Below are 18,811 nucleotides of genomic sequence, written 5' to 3' on the forward strand. Positions count from 1 at the left end.
CTGGGTAACACAGTATAATAAGGGCGCTGCAATTAGTAAATAGGTAGGCTTTGTAAGTCCTTACAAGATGCATAATAATATTATATGTTAATTGTGTCAATAATAGCTTCATAAACATGGTAATTGTTAGATGATTAGACATTTGTTAGCACTTAGTAGAAACATTTTATTGAGCATTTATTAGCATTAGGAACTATACCCGTATTGACAGTTAGCTATGGTTCTTAAAGGTTACCAGATCTAAAGCGAGAGAAATGCCTTGTTAGGATTAATAAATCCTTTATTATGCACTTATTAACAGTTAACTGTACTATTTGCAGCGAGAGGATCAAAAGCAAGAACAATGCCCTATTGGTTTGGTTTTTGGGGCATTTTAACTTTACTAGTACAGCTGAAGATTGACAGTCGGGGGGTGGGGGGGTGGTTGGTGGGTTATATGCAGGAATGGGCTGTGGGTCAAAGTCAAATCCTGTCTGCTGCAGTAAGGGCTTTGACCTTTGTATGTGGGGCATACACTCTATCAGGTGAGCGCCCCAAACAATGTCTTGATAAGGTTAATAAATTCCTTATGATTTACTTATTATATTACTTCTATTTTATTTTTTAAGGGGATATTTAAAGTACAGAACCCTAAGCTGATTTTGTTCTGCTTAATGATGCTGCTATAGACCCAGTCTGTTGGGGGATAATCCTTTTCCAGATACTCTGAGCTTCTCTCCTCTGTCTGTATCATTCATGTCTCATCAATGCATAACTAATTCAGCTTCTTCCCCGGAGTTGTTTGTGCTTTGTCGTCTCTCAGGTCTCTACTGATGGTGATGGTGCCTGCTGCCGTGGTCCTGCATGACGCTTTCTGCTACTATTATTACTCTTACTTATATAAACTTTCATTAGTCTTATTAATTATGAAATAAAAACACCATCAGTGGTATGTCTCACTGTATCACAGCTGTTATTACCACTATTCATCATCGATCATATTTACCACCATAATTATTATAATCATTGTCATATTCTGTCACCTTGGCTGTGCTTGTTTCTACTATTCTTCCATATTAACTGCCATAACATATAAGTCATATTAACATTACTATAGCTATTATTATGTGGATGCTTGCATCTCTGGAAGTGTCTCTTTTTTTTTGTCTTTGTGTCTGTCTTTGTCTCTCTCTATCCATCTGCCTGTCTGTTTTTCTCTCTCCTTTTCTTGGCCGTCCTCCATAGACGTTGCTGCCTGTTAAAGGGAAGGTTTTCGTTGCCACTGTACTCAACGGGGGAATTGTTGGGTCTATGTAAATCATAACTTTTGCTATGATTTTGCACTGTAAATAGAATTTAGTTTAATTTAATTAAAGGGGGGAGGGCTTTCATTACTTTCACCTATGTGGTAGCCAAAAGAGGACATAAAGATTATGTTCTATAAAACATAGCCTCAACCAACTGGGCAACAGCGTTTCCCTCTAAACTTATTCGCTAAGACACATTATATAGTATATATACCTAATTTCTAGGAAAGAGGTTTGCTGCAAACTACACATGGCAGGTATTACATCCAGAGGCCTGGAAACCATCCAGTACTACTGTTGAAGTATTAACCTAACTTTACGTGTGTTACAGTAGAGCTGCCCGTCCATCATGCGAGAAGCCTCCAAGTCAAGTTTTTTCAATCAGCATCATTACACACAGAACAGGCAGGATAACAGCACGACGGGCTGTCAACTTTTACAAAGTGAGTCTTGTCTCAATGACTTAACTACAGAACTAACTGGGATAGAAGCAGAGAGGGGTGATGGAAATGGAGAGCAACATGACTTGTTTCTTCTCATTGTTGGTTGTTGGTCGGCTAAAGAACTCATGAGCCGGAGGTTGGTACAAATTCCTCCACTGCCGTACAGTGTGACTGACTTCAGCTGACAGCCTGTCAGCAGCCAGGCAGGAGAGACACTCCATAATTTGGGAGGATTTAACTGAGCTACGACCACATTTAAGTTGTTTCAAAGTGTTGAAATGGGGCATATTTTATATATATATATATATATATATATATATATATATACTGTATATCATAGAATAAAGAGATTTTCCAAGAATTTCCCTTAATAGTTAAAACTAGATCCTAGTTAAGATAAAAGTTATTCACATTCTCGTCTTCCGACTACTTAAGGCGCTTTTACACAGTGTCACATTCACACAGACATTCACACTGATGGCAGAAGCTCAATAATCTAATCATTCAGACCACATTCACACACACACGTGCAGCTCGGGGAGCAATTTGGAGTTCAGCGTCTTGCCCAAGGACACTTTGACATGCGGAGGAGCTGGGGATCGAATGATCGATCTTTCGAATTGAGGACGACCCGCTCTACCTCTAAGAAGCTTTAGAGTTTCTTAAGCATAGGAGAAAATGGCAGAAATACAAAAAGGTAGGGGAAATCTTCTCCAAACACTGCACGACAGTGAGTTGATGAAATGCTACAGATTAGATCATACTGGAACAATGTTTGTGGTTGATCTCTTTCCTCTCATTAGAGGGCAAATGGCTCCATGCTATGATTAGGCCTATTGATTTCACTGTCCATTTTATACCCATTATTTCCACTGTAAAAAAACCTTCAGAATATCGATAGGGGCGAAACTGTAAAGTTTGTGTCTATAAGTGCTGCTGAAGTGAAGATTTCTGACTTTGAGAAAACAACCTGTGGAGATATTAATTGTAAAACTAAGACTTTTCACTACAGCTGAAAAGGGTCAAATGTTAGCTAATATATAGATATCACAGTGAAACGTCCCCTGTCGATTACTGACATTAAGACTGGGAAATGATTTTTTGTATAACAACTTTTCTGAAATTTGGTGAATTCAGGAGAAATATTCAGACACAAACAGACAAGTGTAGTAAAATAAACACCTATATGTCTATTTGGGATGTTTCCTTTCCACCGGTCTAAAAGAAGACATGACAAGGAAGGAAAATAGCCCAAAATCTCAAAATTTACCAAGTGATGATTTTTGATGAGTGTTTTCCCTTAATTTATTTACAGGTTGGAAAACAATCTCCTCAGGTAGTGTGTTAGTGAAGGCATTTGGGATATGAAAAGTTAGACAAAGGAGTTTCTGACATGCTAAAGAAAATACATACACATTTTTGATGTGTGTAAGTCAGACTGCTAAATCCTCATATTGGCTGCAGCTGAACTAAGAAATTCACTTTAGCACAAAAACAGTCTGAGATGAAAAAACAGAGAGAAAACCTTAATTATGTGCTAAATATGCCTTTGACTGGTGTTTTTTAATACTTCAGTCAGGTTAAGAAATGATATATTATGTATTTATTCATGCATATTTAGTATGATTTGTTTATTAAAAGATTTTTAGGGATCCATCCATGTAAATATGACATCAGGATGATTGTGTGCTGCAGCGACAGATCTGCAGACGAGGGGATCTTTAGCCCTGGCCCTTGGCAAGGATTATAAGACTTCTTGTCAGGTTTCATTCTAACTTTTCCCTTCTTACCTCTCACTGTCTACTTCCTCTATCCATCCACACCAGCTATCACCCTTCCTTTCTGCCCATGTGCCTCTGCACCTGCCTCATTCTCTCCCTGTTTACCTGTCAGCCTGCTCATTTCCTAAAATGCCTGTTCCTTTTCCGTCTAGCCGACTGTCTCCTTCCGTCTTTATCGACCCATCATCACTCCCTCAGTCCTTCAGCCTCTTTCTGTGTTCTACTCATCCTTCAACCTCTCTCTCCTTATTTCCCATCTGCCTGGTTCACCATCTGTCTCCACATAACTCCTCCGAGCTGGCTGTCTGCCGAGAATTGTGTTTAGCTCGAGTCAATGGCGGTGCAGCGGCAGTAGCTGTTAATACCAGCGAGTGTTTCCGCTCAGCACTCTGACTGTCTCCCTCTTGCCTTTTTACGTGAGCACATTTACATTCACTGAGCTCTCCTTCAACACGCTCACATAAACATGTAAGACAAACAGCACTGGAGTGTTACGTTTCAGACGGATCCAGTGCCTAAGAGAATCAGTTCAACGGGCAGACAAATCCAGTACATGCATTTCATTAACGCTCCAGTAAAAGCTTCTGTTCCAATATAATGATAAGCAAATATATAAATGATGTTCTAAAGGATGAGGCTGGTTCCTGTCTAACTGTCAATAAATCCCACTAAAAGGCCAAGCATTGGTCTGTGGCACTGAGCTTATTCGTTCCTATGGACGATGTTAATCTAAATAACATGTTTTCTTTTTTTTAAAGGCTCAACATTTCTTAAAACAGCAGGGAACTGTAGTCTTTAGCAAATGCTACTTAAACAGGAGGAAACAGAGCATTTGTTAAGGACTATTTTGACTCCAGAGTAATACACCTTTGGTGCTCTAGTGCAGTGTTTCCAGCAGTAGGCTGGTGTATTTGGGGAAGTCAACTACAGTGTGTGTGGCTCACTGATGTGTTTTTGGCATTGGTTGTTTTGACTGCACGGGCAGTACTTGAATCAAAATCAGTTAATAGTTTTTTGTCTTTTTGTGTATTGTGTCTTTTATTTTTTGACATTAAGAAAACACACACACACACATATATATATATATATATATTTACTGTATAAACATATATATATAAACATATATAAATATATATTTACTGTATAAACACACACATATATAAATATATATTTACTGTATAAACACACACATATATATATATATATATATATATATATATATATATATATATATATATATATATATATATATATACGTATATCAGTATAGCAATACAGATGTGAACACTATAACCCGAATGATACAATATATTTTAGGTTGATACCAATATTGATATAAGAGAGTTACGTAATAGGATCATATATGAGCCAATTACATAACATAAATAAATATTTTTGAAAAGGATTTTTTTTACAATTACAACCAGGAAATGTATTTGACAGACTATTTACAGTTGAAAAATATATCTAAAAAAAATAATCCTCTGCTATATGTGTGTGCCACATGCTATAAAATGGTGACAGTGTTCAAAACATATCGCTGACATTCCTGTGCTTCAGTTTCTTGTCACTTACCAGCTGAAATACACAGCCATACCACTATACCTGCAATGAGCTAATATCAGCTGATACTACACTGGATGACTGTTATAGGCAGACATGTTAAGACAGGTGCAGTCAATACCTATGGTAGGTAATTCAATTTACATCATCCTGTTTTTTGCAGCTAATGCAAATGGTGCACGTCAAGACGGGGGAAAAAAATATGATTTCTTCATTTTAAAATAACACACTGACTTTCTTTGATATGCCTTATGGCAGAGTACACATTTGCTATTTTGTTGGTGGGAAATGGGAAAGAGGGCTGCATATATACTGTTTTTTTCTTCAAAGTAGAGCTTGTGAATCTCCAGTTAAGCTTGGTACTGACTACTCCCCGGTCGAATGGTTACATGCTGTGGCCATGGAGGCAGATGCGAGCATTGACTCCCTGCATATAAACAGGTAGTGAAGGTCAATATCCAGACGGCTTCTGTGAAGCTCTCAGTATAACCGCAGTCAGTGTATCTGAACCAATACATGTCTGGACTACTCACTGTTGTGACTGACGTGTCTGATAATGAATCTACTTTATCGTTTTATAAGATCGTGTAATCATTTGTTCATTGTTTTACGATTATTAAAAGAGGCAGCTTTTTTAAGGGAACAGACAGAGTTTCCGTGGTGATGCCAAGTGGGTTTGGATGTAACCATGTGAAGTGTGATGTTTTAGCCCTTTGGGTGTTGAGAGTACGCCCAAATAGATACTAATCTAATCTCACCATACTAAAATTAGCTCATTCAGGGGACATGGACAACAGATTGCCCATGGCATGATTCAGATGATAGGAGCTGTACAGCTGTTTGCCCTTTTTAAATCTCACAGATGGCATTAGAGGCTCCAGTGGGACACAAACAGAGCTCATGTGGCTGGTCTATGGTCATTCACTAATGTTTTTAATGTCTTTTAATTATAATAATGATAATTATTATTATTATTATAATAGATCATTTTAATATAGCGCTTTCCTCAGTACTTAAAGATAGTTGGAGTTAAATAAAACAAACACAATGTATGTGTGTAGTAATTCATGTTTACTGTTGACGGACAGGAATGATTTACTTTGCAGAGTAAATGATAGCACATGAGACAAATGAAGAGTAAAAAAATGACTCTGACTGGCCCTTATTTGGCCCCTACCTGGTTATTGCTCAACTATTCATTCACTATATAAAGTATTCAGGAGAACCTTGTGGGTCTCCTAAAAGATTAATTCATATATTACCAAATGTGTTTTTGTGGTTTCACCCTGGTTACATCATTTTCATCAACATAAGTGGAGAAATGCTGTTATTGACGCTCATCTTATTTCAGATGTTTCCTGGTAAGCATGATTAACGTTTAGTTTAGTTAGTCTGGCTTAATATAGTGTCTCAGGCACCTTCCACTACCTCCACTTTCTCTTTTGCACCGTCGCTGCATCTGGGGATTAGTGCTGCCCAAAAGGATTAGGATTGGTTCAAAGAAATAAAAGCAGCCTGGAGCATTTTTTTTCCCCCCATACACCAGAACGTTAACTCGTGCAGTCAGACCACGATCCAGCACTGGAGTATGGTCTGACAATGTGAGATTAATTTTAGTCAGCTCAAAGCATTTGGTGAAGGTTTGGGAGAGATTGTGATCTTTAATATTGAAAATGTGGATTTGAAGCACAAGATGAGCAGCAATGATTTTTAAATATTCAACCCTTATTTCCCCCTGACCCTAAAGCTCAACTAATCGGTTATTTTTGGAAACTCTGTAACTTTGGAAATTTCACAACAAGCTGCACATCACATAAAATGATATACCTGTATAATGGCTGTTGATGAAGTTGATGTAGTGAACGTGTTAACACTTGCAAATATATGCATTCAGCAGACATGGAGCAACATTAGCATTTATTTGGAGGCCTGTTTTATACCCACCTGATGAAGGTGACTTGGCCTGGTCGTAGCTTATGGTGGTGATGGGTCATTTCTACATGGTAACCCAACATTTATGAAACTCTGGCAAAATGGTTAAGGTTAGGCATTGACCTTGAATGGTTAAGGTTAAATCTACAGTAAGCATGTAGACATGACCAGACAGATGCTGTCTTATTGATATAACATCATGACTACTTTTTCTACTTGTGCTCCAGGCAAAGTACATTTGAGCATGTCACAACACGTAACGGGATGTTGTCGTTGAAGCAAACCCAAGAGAATCTTGGGAAATAAAGGCAAAATCAATGTGTCATGTAGTATCGCTTTAACTGTCCTTTACTCTTTACTCTTTTAGTCTCCTCCAAGCCCTGAGTGACATACCTAACTCATTAGCTGCTCCACTTTGGTGATCAGCCATTTGCTAACTTTGTCTGTTTGCTGTTTGGTGTGCGGAGCATGTGTACTGACCCGTACAGCGTATTAGCTTCTCTGCACTGGATCCCTGTAAAATCAGGAATAAAATTTCAAATCAATCTCCTTGACTACATTCCTAATGATCAGGCTCCATCGTATCTTAAAGAGCTCATAGTACCTTATTACCTGGCAAGAACATTGCAGTCTCAGAATGCAGAGTCACTCAGAGCTTTCAGCTGCTCTATTGTGAACCAGCTCCCAGTTTTAGTTTGGGAGGCAGACACAGTCTCCAAGTTCAAGAGTAGACTTAAAACTTTCCTCTTTGATAAAGCTTAGGGCTGGCTCCAGTTTGCCTTGGAGCAGCCCTTAGTTATGCTGCTATAAGCTTAGTCTGCAGGGAGACTTGATATACTGAGCTCCTCTCTCTCTTCATCTGTATGCATTTATGTTGCATTAATGCATGTTACGAAGTTAGATTCTTTCCCAGAGTGCAGGTTTCCTTGAATTGTGGTGGCACCTGGATCGTGGTTACTGCTTATATTATTATTTTTAATCATTTTTATATTAACATTACTGCTATTATTGCTACTCTTCATATTATTCTATTATACCCACTGCTATAATTAGTTATAGTCATATTTGTATTATTATTATTATTTATTATTGTGGTTTTCTCTCTCTCTCTCTCTCTCTCTCTCTCTCTCTCTCTCTCTCTCTCGCTCTCGCTCTCGCTCTCGCTCTCGCTCTCGCTCTCTCTCTCTCTCTATCTCACTCTCTCTCGTGATAATTCCATACAAGTTCATGACCATGCGCTATTCCCTTGCCCATTATAGGCAATCGAGCAATTGTTTAAAAAAGTGTGGTCCTCGAGGCAGCGGCCACGGATTCGACTCCGACCTGTGGCCCTTTGCTGCATGTCTCCCCCTCTCCCCATTTCCTGTCTGTCCTATATAATAAAATACTTGAAAACTGCCAAAAAATAATCTGGGAAAAAAAAGAAAAAAAGTGTAGTAAACCAACCGCTGTAGCAGTCTAAACCTAACAACACGCTGAGAACACAGAGATGTGAATCCCAACCTTCAGTATCAAAGTACAGCTCATTGTACCCACACCAACCACACTGATTTTCTTCTCTTTGATTTCTGTGCAGCAAAAGGATAACAGGGATGTGTGTCCATCTAAATGTATTAGTTAGTCAGTTGGTCAGTTAGGTAGTTTATTAGTTGTCCCCTTAGGGACATTCTTTTTTTACAGTACAGGCTCTTCTGGCGGACTGGCATTTGTGGCAACTGAAAATCACAGCACATACATATTTCAGAAAAACACACAGACATACAGTATTAGTAGTATATTTACGTATTCTGTGGGAGACAGGGCTGAAATCTGAGGTTCTTTCTACTCTGCAGGCCATAATCTAGTCCTTCTTTACTTACACAAGGGTTATCCTGAATCCCCCCCAGGTCAAACATACGCTAAGTCATGAATCATTCATTGACCTGCAGTGGACCGCAATGGTTCTCAGTAGTCAGTGTTGCTGAAAGCACCCTACATACGGCTATGAAACTGTTAGCACACTGCTACAGAGATAGACAACTGTTAAGCAATGACTATAAAATTAGCCTGAAGAGACCTAACTCTTCCTAATTTAAACTTCTTGGGTAAAAAAAAAAGCAGCACCACTCACTATAAGTCAGGTTAGGTCTTCTTCTGTCCCCCTCTTTAGCTCAAAATATCTTTGTGTCTTTGTGTCAATATTGTAACCCTTCACTGCTGGCAGTCCTCCATCCAACCTTTGTCTGGCAAGCCTTTCAAGATTAAAATAAAGCCCTGAATGTAAAAAATCCTTTTTAGGATTCAAGCTCAGCCTCTGTACGCTTGTTCCCTTCCTGCTGCTGAGACGCTCATTAAAAGACATGGAGCAGGGATGTGGGTACAGCTTCTATCATTGTGGTGTTTTCAAGTCAACCTTCACAGCCTGAGGGTAACACTGAAGCTACTTAGATAAAAATATGTCTCCCACTCATCCTCCTGCCAAATTAGTAGTTTAGTTTTTAAGTAGTTACATTTTTTTTCTATTAAAAAAAAGATGTTCATCAGCATGTCCAAGTCTATTAGTGTGCTCTTTACCTTGGAGGAATATAAATCAAAATGTGCAAAAGGCAATACAGGATGAAAATGAGTTGATATAAAAGCTAAAATAACACCGGTTAGATAATGTCAAGTCGGCCGAATATCAACACTGATCCTGTGATGTACTTCAGCGTTCTCAAATGTTGGTTTGGATGAAACTCTTAAAATGGCAGACATAATGGGTTTTTTTTATAGTACAGTGGAAATAAGCTCTGACATGGTACCATTGACTCTACTAGAATTACTTTGTGGTTATTTACCTCCACCATCCAGTCAAGTTTACATCCAGACTACCCAGATTTAACTAATAGTTAACATAAGTATCACCAATTCAGTATCTGACCTAATGTCTCCCCATCTGTTCCTGAGTTATGAAACATTATGATGTCACAGTGAAGTTGACCTTTGCATTTTGGGATATAAAATGTCAACACTTCATATTTTTTTCCTGTTAAATCCCTTTTTTAGATTGAACAGCTGGAGGTTGACAGGAAATGGTAGAGAGAGAGGAGGATACGTGCAGCAAAGGACCAAGCCTCACTGCGGTGAGGACTTTTAGCCTCTATATATGGGGCAACTGCTAGAACCACTGAGCCTCTGGGTGCCCCCAATCAGTTCATCTGTGAGACCAAGTTGCAATTCCTGTCACATTTGTAGAAAATCCTTCCAGAGGTTCCTGAGCGCTTTCACAAGAATGGTACAGATGAAGAACAGACCGACAACACAATGGCTCCAGCTACAGCCTATCACTGGCACGGAGGCATACAATATACTATTCAATGTATTACTGCGGCATTTGGCCAAACATTACAAACCGGATATTCTTGTTAAACATGGCAACTGTCAGAGCCATGTGCCTCGTCGACAGATAAATGACTCATTTTCATTTACAGCCTTTTCAAATGTATCATAATTGTCCAGCAGTGCCTCCGAGAAGATGGCTTGGAGGTACATCAAATGAATGATCAAACATTCTGACTGAACTTTAATTTGTTGTCCATGCACCATTAATAATGGGATCAACCAGTCTTTGTGTAGCCATAAGAACAAAGCAACACTGTTGCTGATTACTCAGCGATGAGCAACGAGTGAAGGACGAAATGTTCACGAGCAGTGATGCAAACTTATGTTGCTGCTGGCTGCTCAAGATATCCACACAAGTTGCAAGATGACCTCACTTGCAAACTTGCATATGCGTAAACATGCGACCTTTAATTGTATGGAAAGCACTGTGCTCATCAGCTTTTTGGATTAAACATAGAATTACAACAAAAGTATGTTCCGTGGAATAAATCATACTAATTTGCTATCAAGTGAATTGGAGGTCCTGATGTTTTCAGGTTTTGATATTTTAGAATTTAGAGATTTATATCTCCCCCTAATATAATAGAGGTGAATGGAATTTGTTATGTGCATTAGAAAAATTCAAGAGAACCATGTCTTTCCAGAAATAATGTAGTCTGTAATACTTCAGAATGAGGACCACTTGCGCAATGGAACAATATTTGGGTGGGTGCCCATTTTTGTTTGTAACGCACAATCTTATGATTGGGAGTCATGTCGTATATTCCTGCAGCTGGTATCATGCTTTTCCACTGGGGTACTTTGGAAAAAATATCAGTCGTACATGATTCCTAGAACTAATTATAGGATTATAAGTACAATAAAAAATATGAATGTACTACATTTTAGATCCAGTAACAACAAATACAATCATGTTCACAATTACGCTACGTGAGCGAGAAGTCACTTTTGAATGACAGACAAAAATCTTGAAATTGGATTTGTTGTTGAATTTTAGCAGCTGAAAACACAGAAAATGGAAAAAAATCCTCAGTGAAGCACAAACAGTTGTGTATCACTGAATTCTTAGTGCAACTTATCAAAACGACAACTACAATGCCGTCTTAGTGTTACCGCATGATGACAAAAAATTGGTTAGTGAGTGTTTTTAGTTACAAAGTTGTTTCTATTGTATTGTAGTAGCAGTATTGTATATCTTTATATAGTCTTTTTCTACCAAAAGTTATTTTTGTGGTCTAGGATGAAATCATGTTTAAAAGGCGGTAAATTACAGAAAAAAGTTTAAGAATTCAGGATACGCTTAATGCATCTTGTTGAGAAACACAAGATTTGAAGAAAACGTCACAGGGCACATTTAATGGGAACACATTTGTTAGCTACTGTGTTCCAGTAAGAATGACTGCACAGAAGAGAGGAAGGTAGCCGAGAGAGCTGAGATCACACTCAAATACACTGATTGTTAATTAGCTTTATGTGCTGTCTCTCACGACCTGAAGGTGTATTGTGGTTTTACTCACGCTCAGCGATGACCATGGGTGGGTAGAAGAGAAAGTATCCCACCAGCTCTGCGGTCAGCTGGTTGAGGAGGCCACTGGAGATGGTCCCGTTAAGAATGGCATCCTGGTTCTTCACCACATATAACAGAGAGACTGATGGAGAGCCCGGCTCCTGGAACACTTTTTGGATCTGAGGATAAACAAATTATTTTTGCAGTTATGACACGATTATTCAACAATTTATTTATCCTCCTGTGACCCAGAAGAACAAGGTCAATATTTTGATTGTTTTTTTACATAAAGTAAGAATCAGGGATAGAAGAAACCTATCACAAAGATATTCTCAAATATTTATATATTAGAAAATTTTTATTTATGTCCCTTGAAGTTAAAATCAGGTCACTACTTTCCACAAAAAGTACATTACAGTAGAGTATTATTAAATACAGTAGGAATGTAATATGTAAGGTACTCTGCATGCTTTAAACTGGTTAGGCATGGTATGTGTGCTTGTGTGTACAAGAAAAATAATCAATGTGTGACTCTTCCTCAATAATTGTCAAATCTTCTCTGTCTCACTCAGTGTTCTGAGTTTCTGAAGTGTTGAATATGGTGGAAAATGAGAAGAAGCGTCCTGCAGTCAACCACCAAGGACATAAAATGTGTATTTTGAAATGCCTAACATACACTTTTAAAATGTGAATATAATACACATCTCATTAATTCAAAAAAACAACATCCCTATGAAGAACATAAACAAAATATCTTTATAAATATAACCACTTATCTCCCTTAGTGCCATAGGGCAGAAAGCTTGCACTGAAATGTATGAGCTTCAGTGTGGTTTGCTAATATTAACAATGTGTCAGTATTTAACACGTATTTACTTTCTGCTTAGTGCCTGGGCCAATATATGCACAAGCTTTACAGGAGATAAGGATGTCCCATTTCACAGATCGTCATCATGTCTTATGATCATACTTGTATATAACTGTTTTGTAAATATAATAAATTGAAACTGAAACCTAAAAATGTCTGCAATCCCCCCATTTTAAAAAGACACATGATATGTTCTTTTGGCCAGAACTCAAATAGCTGCATGCATGGTCTTTGAAAAAAAAGGCCTCAGCGCCATGTCCCACACAGAGGATGAACATGAAGAAGAATTCCTGTATACCAAACACATAAACAGGCCGCAGCGGGCGCATGTATAATTGAGAGAAATATCTAATGATATCATACCAATTGTCTAAGATGTCCATAAAGAATGCATAACAGAGCTCCAGACACAGTATGACACTTTGAATAAACATGTTTTTTTCTTTCTATAATAAGACCTGCGTGGTGCTCTGAAAACAATGTGACTGAGTCACCATAGTAAAGTGGAGGATGATACAAGATACGAGGAATTCCCATCACATTCCTCCATGAGTGTTAATATTTCAGAGGATGAATTATGAATGGACCTTAGATCTGCCTCTGCTTGCTGAGACCTACTTTATGATTATGATGGTGTGTGCAATTGTGCATGTATATCCTATGACAGAACCTTGTCGGTCAGGGAGAACAGATAGCATATGAGAAAGAGAGAAAGAAGCAGAGGACAAAGGGAGGAGAAATAACTCCTTTCAACATAAAACAGCACTCTGAAAGAATGAGCTTTGATTGTGTCTCTGGAATTAAACCATAATAGGCCACTGCAGTCACTGACTATTGTGACCTTTGGTAGAATAATTACAGAGCAATGTGCAGTGTTTTATGTGTTCATTTGCAGTAACACACTTGCACTGCAGAAGAGCAACCGTGTGCTCACAATATAGTGGGCAGATAAAAAGTAGTATTGTTGTAAGTGTACAGACTTTTACCTAGAGCATTATTATTCACATTAGCCTGATTAGCATGCTGCTACTGTACATGCAAAGATGACATACTTGGCTGTCTACATTTTGTACTAAAATAGCCTCTGTGAAGCCATGTAGTACCTCCACAGTGAGCCTGCTGTAGGTCTCCAGCACTTTGTCCTGAGCCTCCTCAAAGGCGTTTTCCAGCCTCTTCTCCAACATCTGGACAAAACTGCAGGAGTAGATGTTATCTGTTGGGCCGACGAACCGCAACACTGGAGGGAAAGATAGATAATGATAATTAACTGACACTGAATAGATTCAGTAAGTCTGTATGTAAATAAGTACAGCACATAAACAATTTGTGGATAAAGGAAAAGAAATAAACAAACAAACAGTGGAAATGACTTTGACATTAAACATGATTTATGCTGGGGCGGCCGGGGGCAAGGGGGTTAGAGCAGTCGCCCCATGTAAAGAGGCTGAAGGTCCTCGAGGCAGCGGCCGCGGGTTTGACTCCGACCTGCAGCCCTTTGCTGCATGCCGTCCTTTCTTCCTCTCTCACACCATTTCCTGTCTGTTCTATATAATAAAGGCTGGAAAACTGCCTCTCAAGTCTCAAAACTATAAGAGCATTTACAGATTTTCACAAGACACATTTCTTGGAATTCTGAAAACTGTTAACACAAAACCAAACTGCATTCACAAAACCTCTGACTATTCTAGCCAAATATAGGTTCAAAACTATTTTTTCTGTGCTCAAAATCAAACAACCAGCCAGTCAGTATATAAACACTACTGGGTAGTCCTTATGCACTGCATAAAAAAATGGAAAACACAGTGGTCAGGGCATGTAACTACAGAAAAGCCACTACTACAACTCTATTGTGTGTAGTGTACACATACTTTTTTCCCTTTTTTACATGTAAAAATGTATATTCTAAACTTAGTACAGAACATTGTATACTGTAAGTAGAGCCTGAAAAGGCGACACCACATCTGCCACAGAAGACTTCTGCTGTGCTTAGAAAGTGATGATGAAGATCAAGTGGATCCTAGTGTCATCAAGCGTGCTTTAGCAATAAGTTGAGTCGTGTGTAAACGATGACAGCTGTGTTGTAGTTATGTTCAGCTTCTGCTGCCTGTGTTTGCCTTATTGCAACACAAGTGCATCATTCACAGGAGTGAATGATTCAATAATTGGGTTAAGAGCATTTGGTTCAGGGAATTGGGTTTAATGTTTTCGCAATTGTGAAAACATTTTTTTTTAATAACAGTGGTTTTTGTTGGTTCTTGATAAGTAGGATAGTTTCCAATTTGTTTACCTCTCCTATATACACTATATTTGTTTTATTCTTCCCGTACCATACACTAGGTAATGTATCAAAGTATAAGTGGACAAAAAAAAGTGGTATTACTTTGAAATCATTTATATGTGGTTTCATCCTGTTTTACATAATCTATCATCATCGTTATTATTTACAGTTTAAACATTCTAATAGAAAATCTCCTATAGCACCAACAATTACCTGTTGTCATAGCTACTAACTGAAGCACTTGGAAAGAGACATTATTTAGAAACTCCACACCAATCAGGAATCTGTATCTGGGGCTGTGTTTTCTGTATTAATGAAAGTATTGTTCTAGATAGATGTTTCCTGTGTGCCCGATAAACCTCAGCAGGGACACAGAAGGAGAGGATTATCCGCTCTATCTAGAATGAGAACAACTGAGAGTAATTGTCTGTCAGCAGCACACACAGTTACAGTGGGGGGGAACAGGGTAAACAATATTGAATCCATCAACAGATTATGGAGGATCTCATAAATGTTGTCTCTGTGCTTTTACTGCAGTCGCCCTCCATCCTCTCCCTGCACTCCGTCTTGCTCCGCTCTTTTTAAAAACCTCCATAAGGACTGTGATAAAAGAGGTGGAACAACATTCTGACCTAAATTCAAATGTTGTGGTGCTTATGAGCGCAGGCTACATCCCCCCCAAAAAGGGACTCTACATCATCCACTAGTCTCATAGTTTGCAACACATTGCAGCCACAAACGGTGGTGACCCACTTGATAATCTTATTCAAATTGTGCTGTGCATGGTGAATTGGCATACTGATGTATTTATGGTTTATGAGCTAAACAAGCCAGAAAAGGATTTCATTCTTGCCTAAAGAGCCTCCTTTATACACAGCTGCACACTAACATCGGGATAGTCTTTACTGCAGTATACAGCACACTACAAGCAATCAAATATGTAATTTGGCCATTTACCATAATCCCTTTAATATTACAGAAAAGGTTTAGCCCTCAGCTAAAATCCATGATGTTTTCCTAACCCTAGTGATGGCCAAATGAAGCTTCAGGAACCATTTCTCTATTTTCTTAGTCCACTAGATGGAGCTCTCTGTGCCACAAAGAGTTGAAAAACACTGAATTGCCATTCTAATAGCCTTTGTCCTTAAACCAACAAATACAACTAACAGTTCATGAAGCTTCATTTGGGCATCACTGCCTAACACTAACCAAGTATTTTTGTTGTCTAAAGCTAAAAAAGCGGCCCTATTAGCAGACTGAGCCAGATTTGACAAGAGCCAAAACCGGAAAGAAAAATACCCTGGTACTGTATTACATATTGTCAAACTGGCCTCTATGGGTCTCTGAAGCAGTGCTTGGTCTCTGCACCAGGCTGTGTTCACTGGGAGCTCCGCTAACGGCAAGCAGAGCACTATTTGATTACAAATATTTACATGTTTCCTGAAAAAAAACAGAAGCTAGGGAGGGACTTTTGATTGATTGCCATTTATAGTAGCCTGAATGGAAATGTCCCCCATTTTATAAAGACACATAAAGCTAAATATTTTCTTTAAGTCTGATAATCAGGCCTGCTATGACATATTTATACATACAGGTTACATTGTCTTGCTTAATGTCATGTTGTCATAAAAGACATCGACAACAATGTCAACTTTGCATTAAACGTGTTATAAGCGTCTTTGAGCATCTGGAAAAGCAATATATAAATCTGATGTTCACAGACACATTCATAAAGACTCCTTCATGTTAAAGTTTTAATCATAAGATTTTCATCTATTAAATTGCCTTTTAAGTTAATATCTATCAAAGAGTGAGTTAAAACAATGGAAATCAGAAATTTTAACTTTGAGTCAGGCTTGTAGTAAGGGCAGAAGTGTAATAGGAACATGTGTGTGTGGATTTAAGAGGGAAACATATAGGGGACGGACTGGAAGTAGAGAGGTGAATGTGTTTCAATAAAGTTTACAAAAGAGTAACATTTAAAAAAAAAGTCAACACACATAAGTCGTTTCTCAATACCAAGTCTGTCAAGTTCGGACTAGACTTAGTAGTTCAGACTTGGCAGGTTCAACTCAGGAGTCCAAACTCCGGAGAACGGGAGGAGGCAGTATGGCGTTCTGCAATTGGAACAGCAGCGGACTTGATGACGTCACCATCTAAGCTCGTCTTGGTTGTCAGGGTTTCCCCAGAACCCCACATCTCCGAGAATGTCGAAGCAAATTTTAAAATAGGCTCTATCTTGATACATTGACAACAGATTCAAAGTTTAAACAACTGTAGTCTCGCCTAAAAATATCTTAAATCTGCTTTTCAGGACACAAATACAGTAGTATTTCAAAAATTATAACTCAAAGTAGTTTTTTCTTTCCTAGCGCCATCTTTATTGATGTTAGGGCGAAATGCATTCTGGGATACCTAGCTGTCTGAAGTCCACACAAGTCACCTCTGATGCATCCCCGATAAAAAGGGCGGAGCAAGTCACATCTGGGCATGTGAACCATACTCGGCGAGATGCGGACTATTGAAGTGGAAGAGTACTTGGGCTGCAACTGATGACATTTCCACGTCCACGTGAACACAAGTACAGACAAGAGCGCAGATTGAGAAATTGCTTTAGTGACCATGAACGTCACAAGATGGAGGCTCTGAAAGAACAGGCTCGTCTGCAGTTACATCTTACCGCCACAGAGGCTGCTAGAAACAGTGTATCAAATCTTATGTACAACTTTAATGATTCAATTAGTGAAACCAACTGCTAAATCTACCAAATTCTGTCTAATGAGCTGAATCAAACTTAAACACTGGACCGACATGAATTTAAAAAATACAATTATTAGCAATAAAACGTTATGGCTTACCAATCTGCACATCTTTTAAATAGCAATTTGTTAATTGCACTGCTTTTCCTATTCTTGTTCCCACAAGACGATTTAGATGTGTGTGTGCATGTGCTGGAATGTGTTTTTTTAAAGAGGCTTAAGAGGGAGACTAAATGAATGGACCAATTTGCCTTTGCTCTGCAATCATGGGAGTTGTACGGGATTTAGGGTATCAGAGAAGAGTAAAGGAGTGCAGACATGTAATCAGAATTTTCTAATTTTGTCTCTGCTCTACTCTTCCCCTGTGTCTCCCTCCCTTCACTCTCGTTGCATTATCTATCTCTCTGCTCGCCTTCTGCTCATATTCTCTCCCTCCTCCCCTCTGCATAACTCTAACCTCTATTCTATTACTATTCTACTTCTATTCATAATCCCTTTACACTCCACCTCCAGCCCTAATATCATCCACCATCTCCGTTAGAATCTGTTATGTAAAGGCAGATCTATCTTATCTTATTTTCCATCGGGTTTCATCACCTGTTTTCAGCTGCAGGTGAATTCTTGGAGTGGGAATCCAGGTTGCCACGGGAACCAGAACTGCCTTAACCAACGGGGTGTGCTGCCTGATGTCCGACAGCAGCTTGTCAAAACCATAAATGTGCAGTGCCTCAACCACCAAGGAGGAAATGTAGACAGTTTTGCCACTGGTCACGTAGTAACCCAACGTCACGTTGTGGGGGCTGCAGTCATCGTGTTCCACCTGTGACAAAGAGAGAAAAGAAATTCAGGTTGTAGCGTCCTGTTTTTAGACTTCACTTACATCTGTATTTCAAAAGAGACTGTGCACGTATTCTTAAAAATATGGTACATAAATATGGTGAGGCCAGGATGCCCGGAAGGTCTGTGTCTTATTTCAAAGCACGTACACTGCAAGAAAAAAAGTATACAAACCGTATCAGAGAAGAAATCAGTAC

General features: G+C 38.7%; 1 protein-coding gene across 1 annotated transcript in view; it reads right to left on the reverse strand.

The window, feature by feature from the left end:
* The window catches only part of kiaa1549la (KIAA1549-like a), a gene marked incomplete at its 5' end in the record, with an annotated part of 127,969 nt that overhangs the window by 52,243 nt on the left and 56,915 nt on the right, over nucleotides 1–18,811 (reverse strand). Inside the window, 3 exons of the mRNA XM_083916496.1 lie at nucleotides 11,883–12,051; nucleotides 13,844–13,977; nucleotides 18,375–18,597. Coding sequence (XP_083772622.1) covers nucleotides 11,883–12,051; nucleotides 13,844–13,977; nucleotides 18,375–18,597 — 526 coding nt within the window. The remainder of the gene's footprint in view (nucleotides 1–11,882; nucleotides 12,052–13,843; nucleotides 13,978–18,374; nucleotides 18,598–18,811) is intronic.

The sequence above is a fragment of the Echiichthys vipera genome (genome assembly GCF_963691815.1).
Source record: "Echiichthys vipera genome assembly, chromosome: 7".
In the NCBI taxonomy this organism is placed as follows: Eukaryota; Metazoa; Chordata; class Actinopteri; order Perciformes; family Trachinidae; genus Echiichthys; species Echiichthys vipera.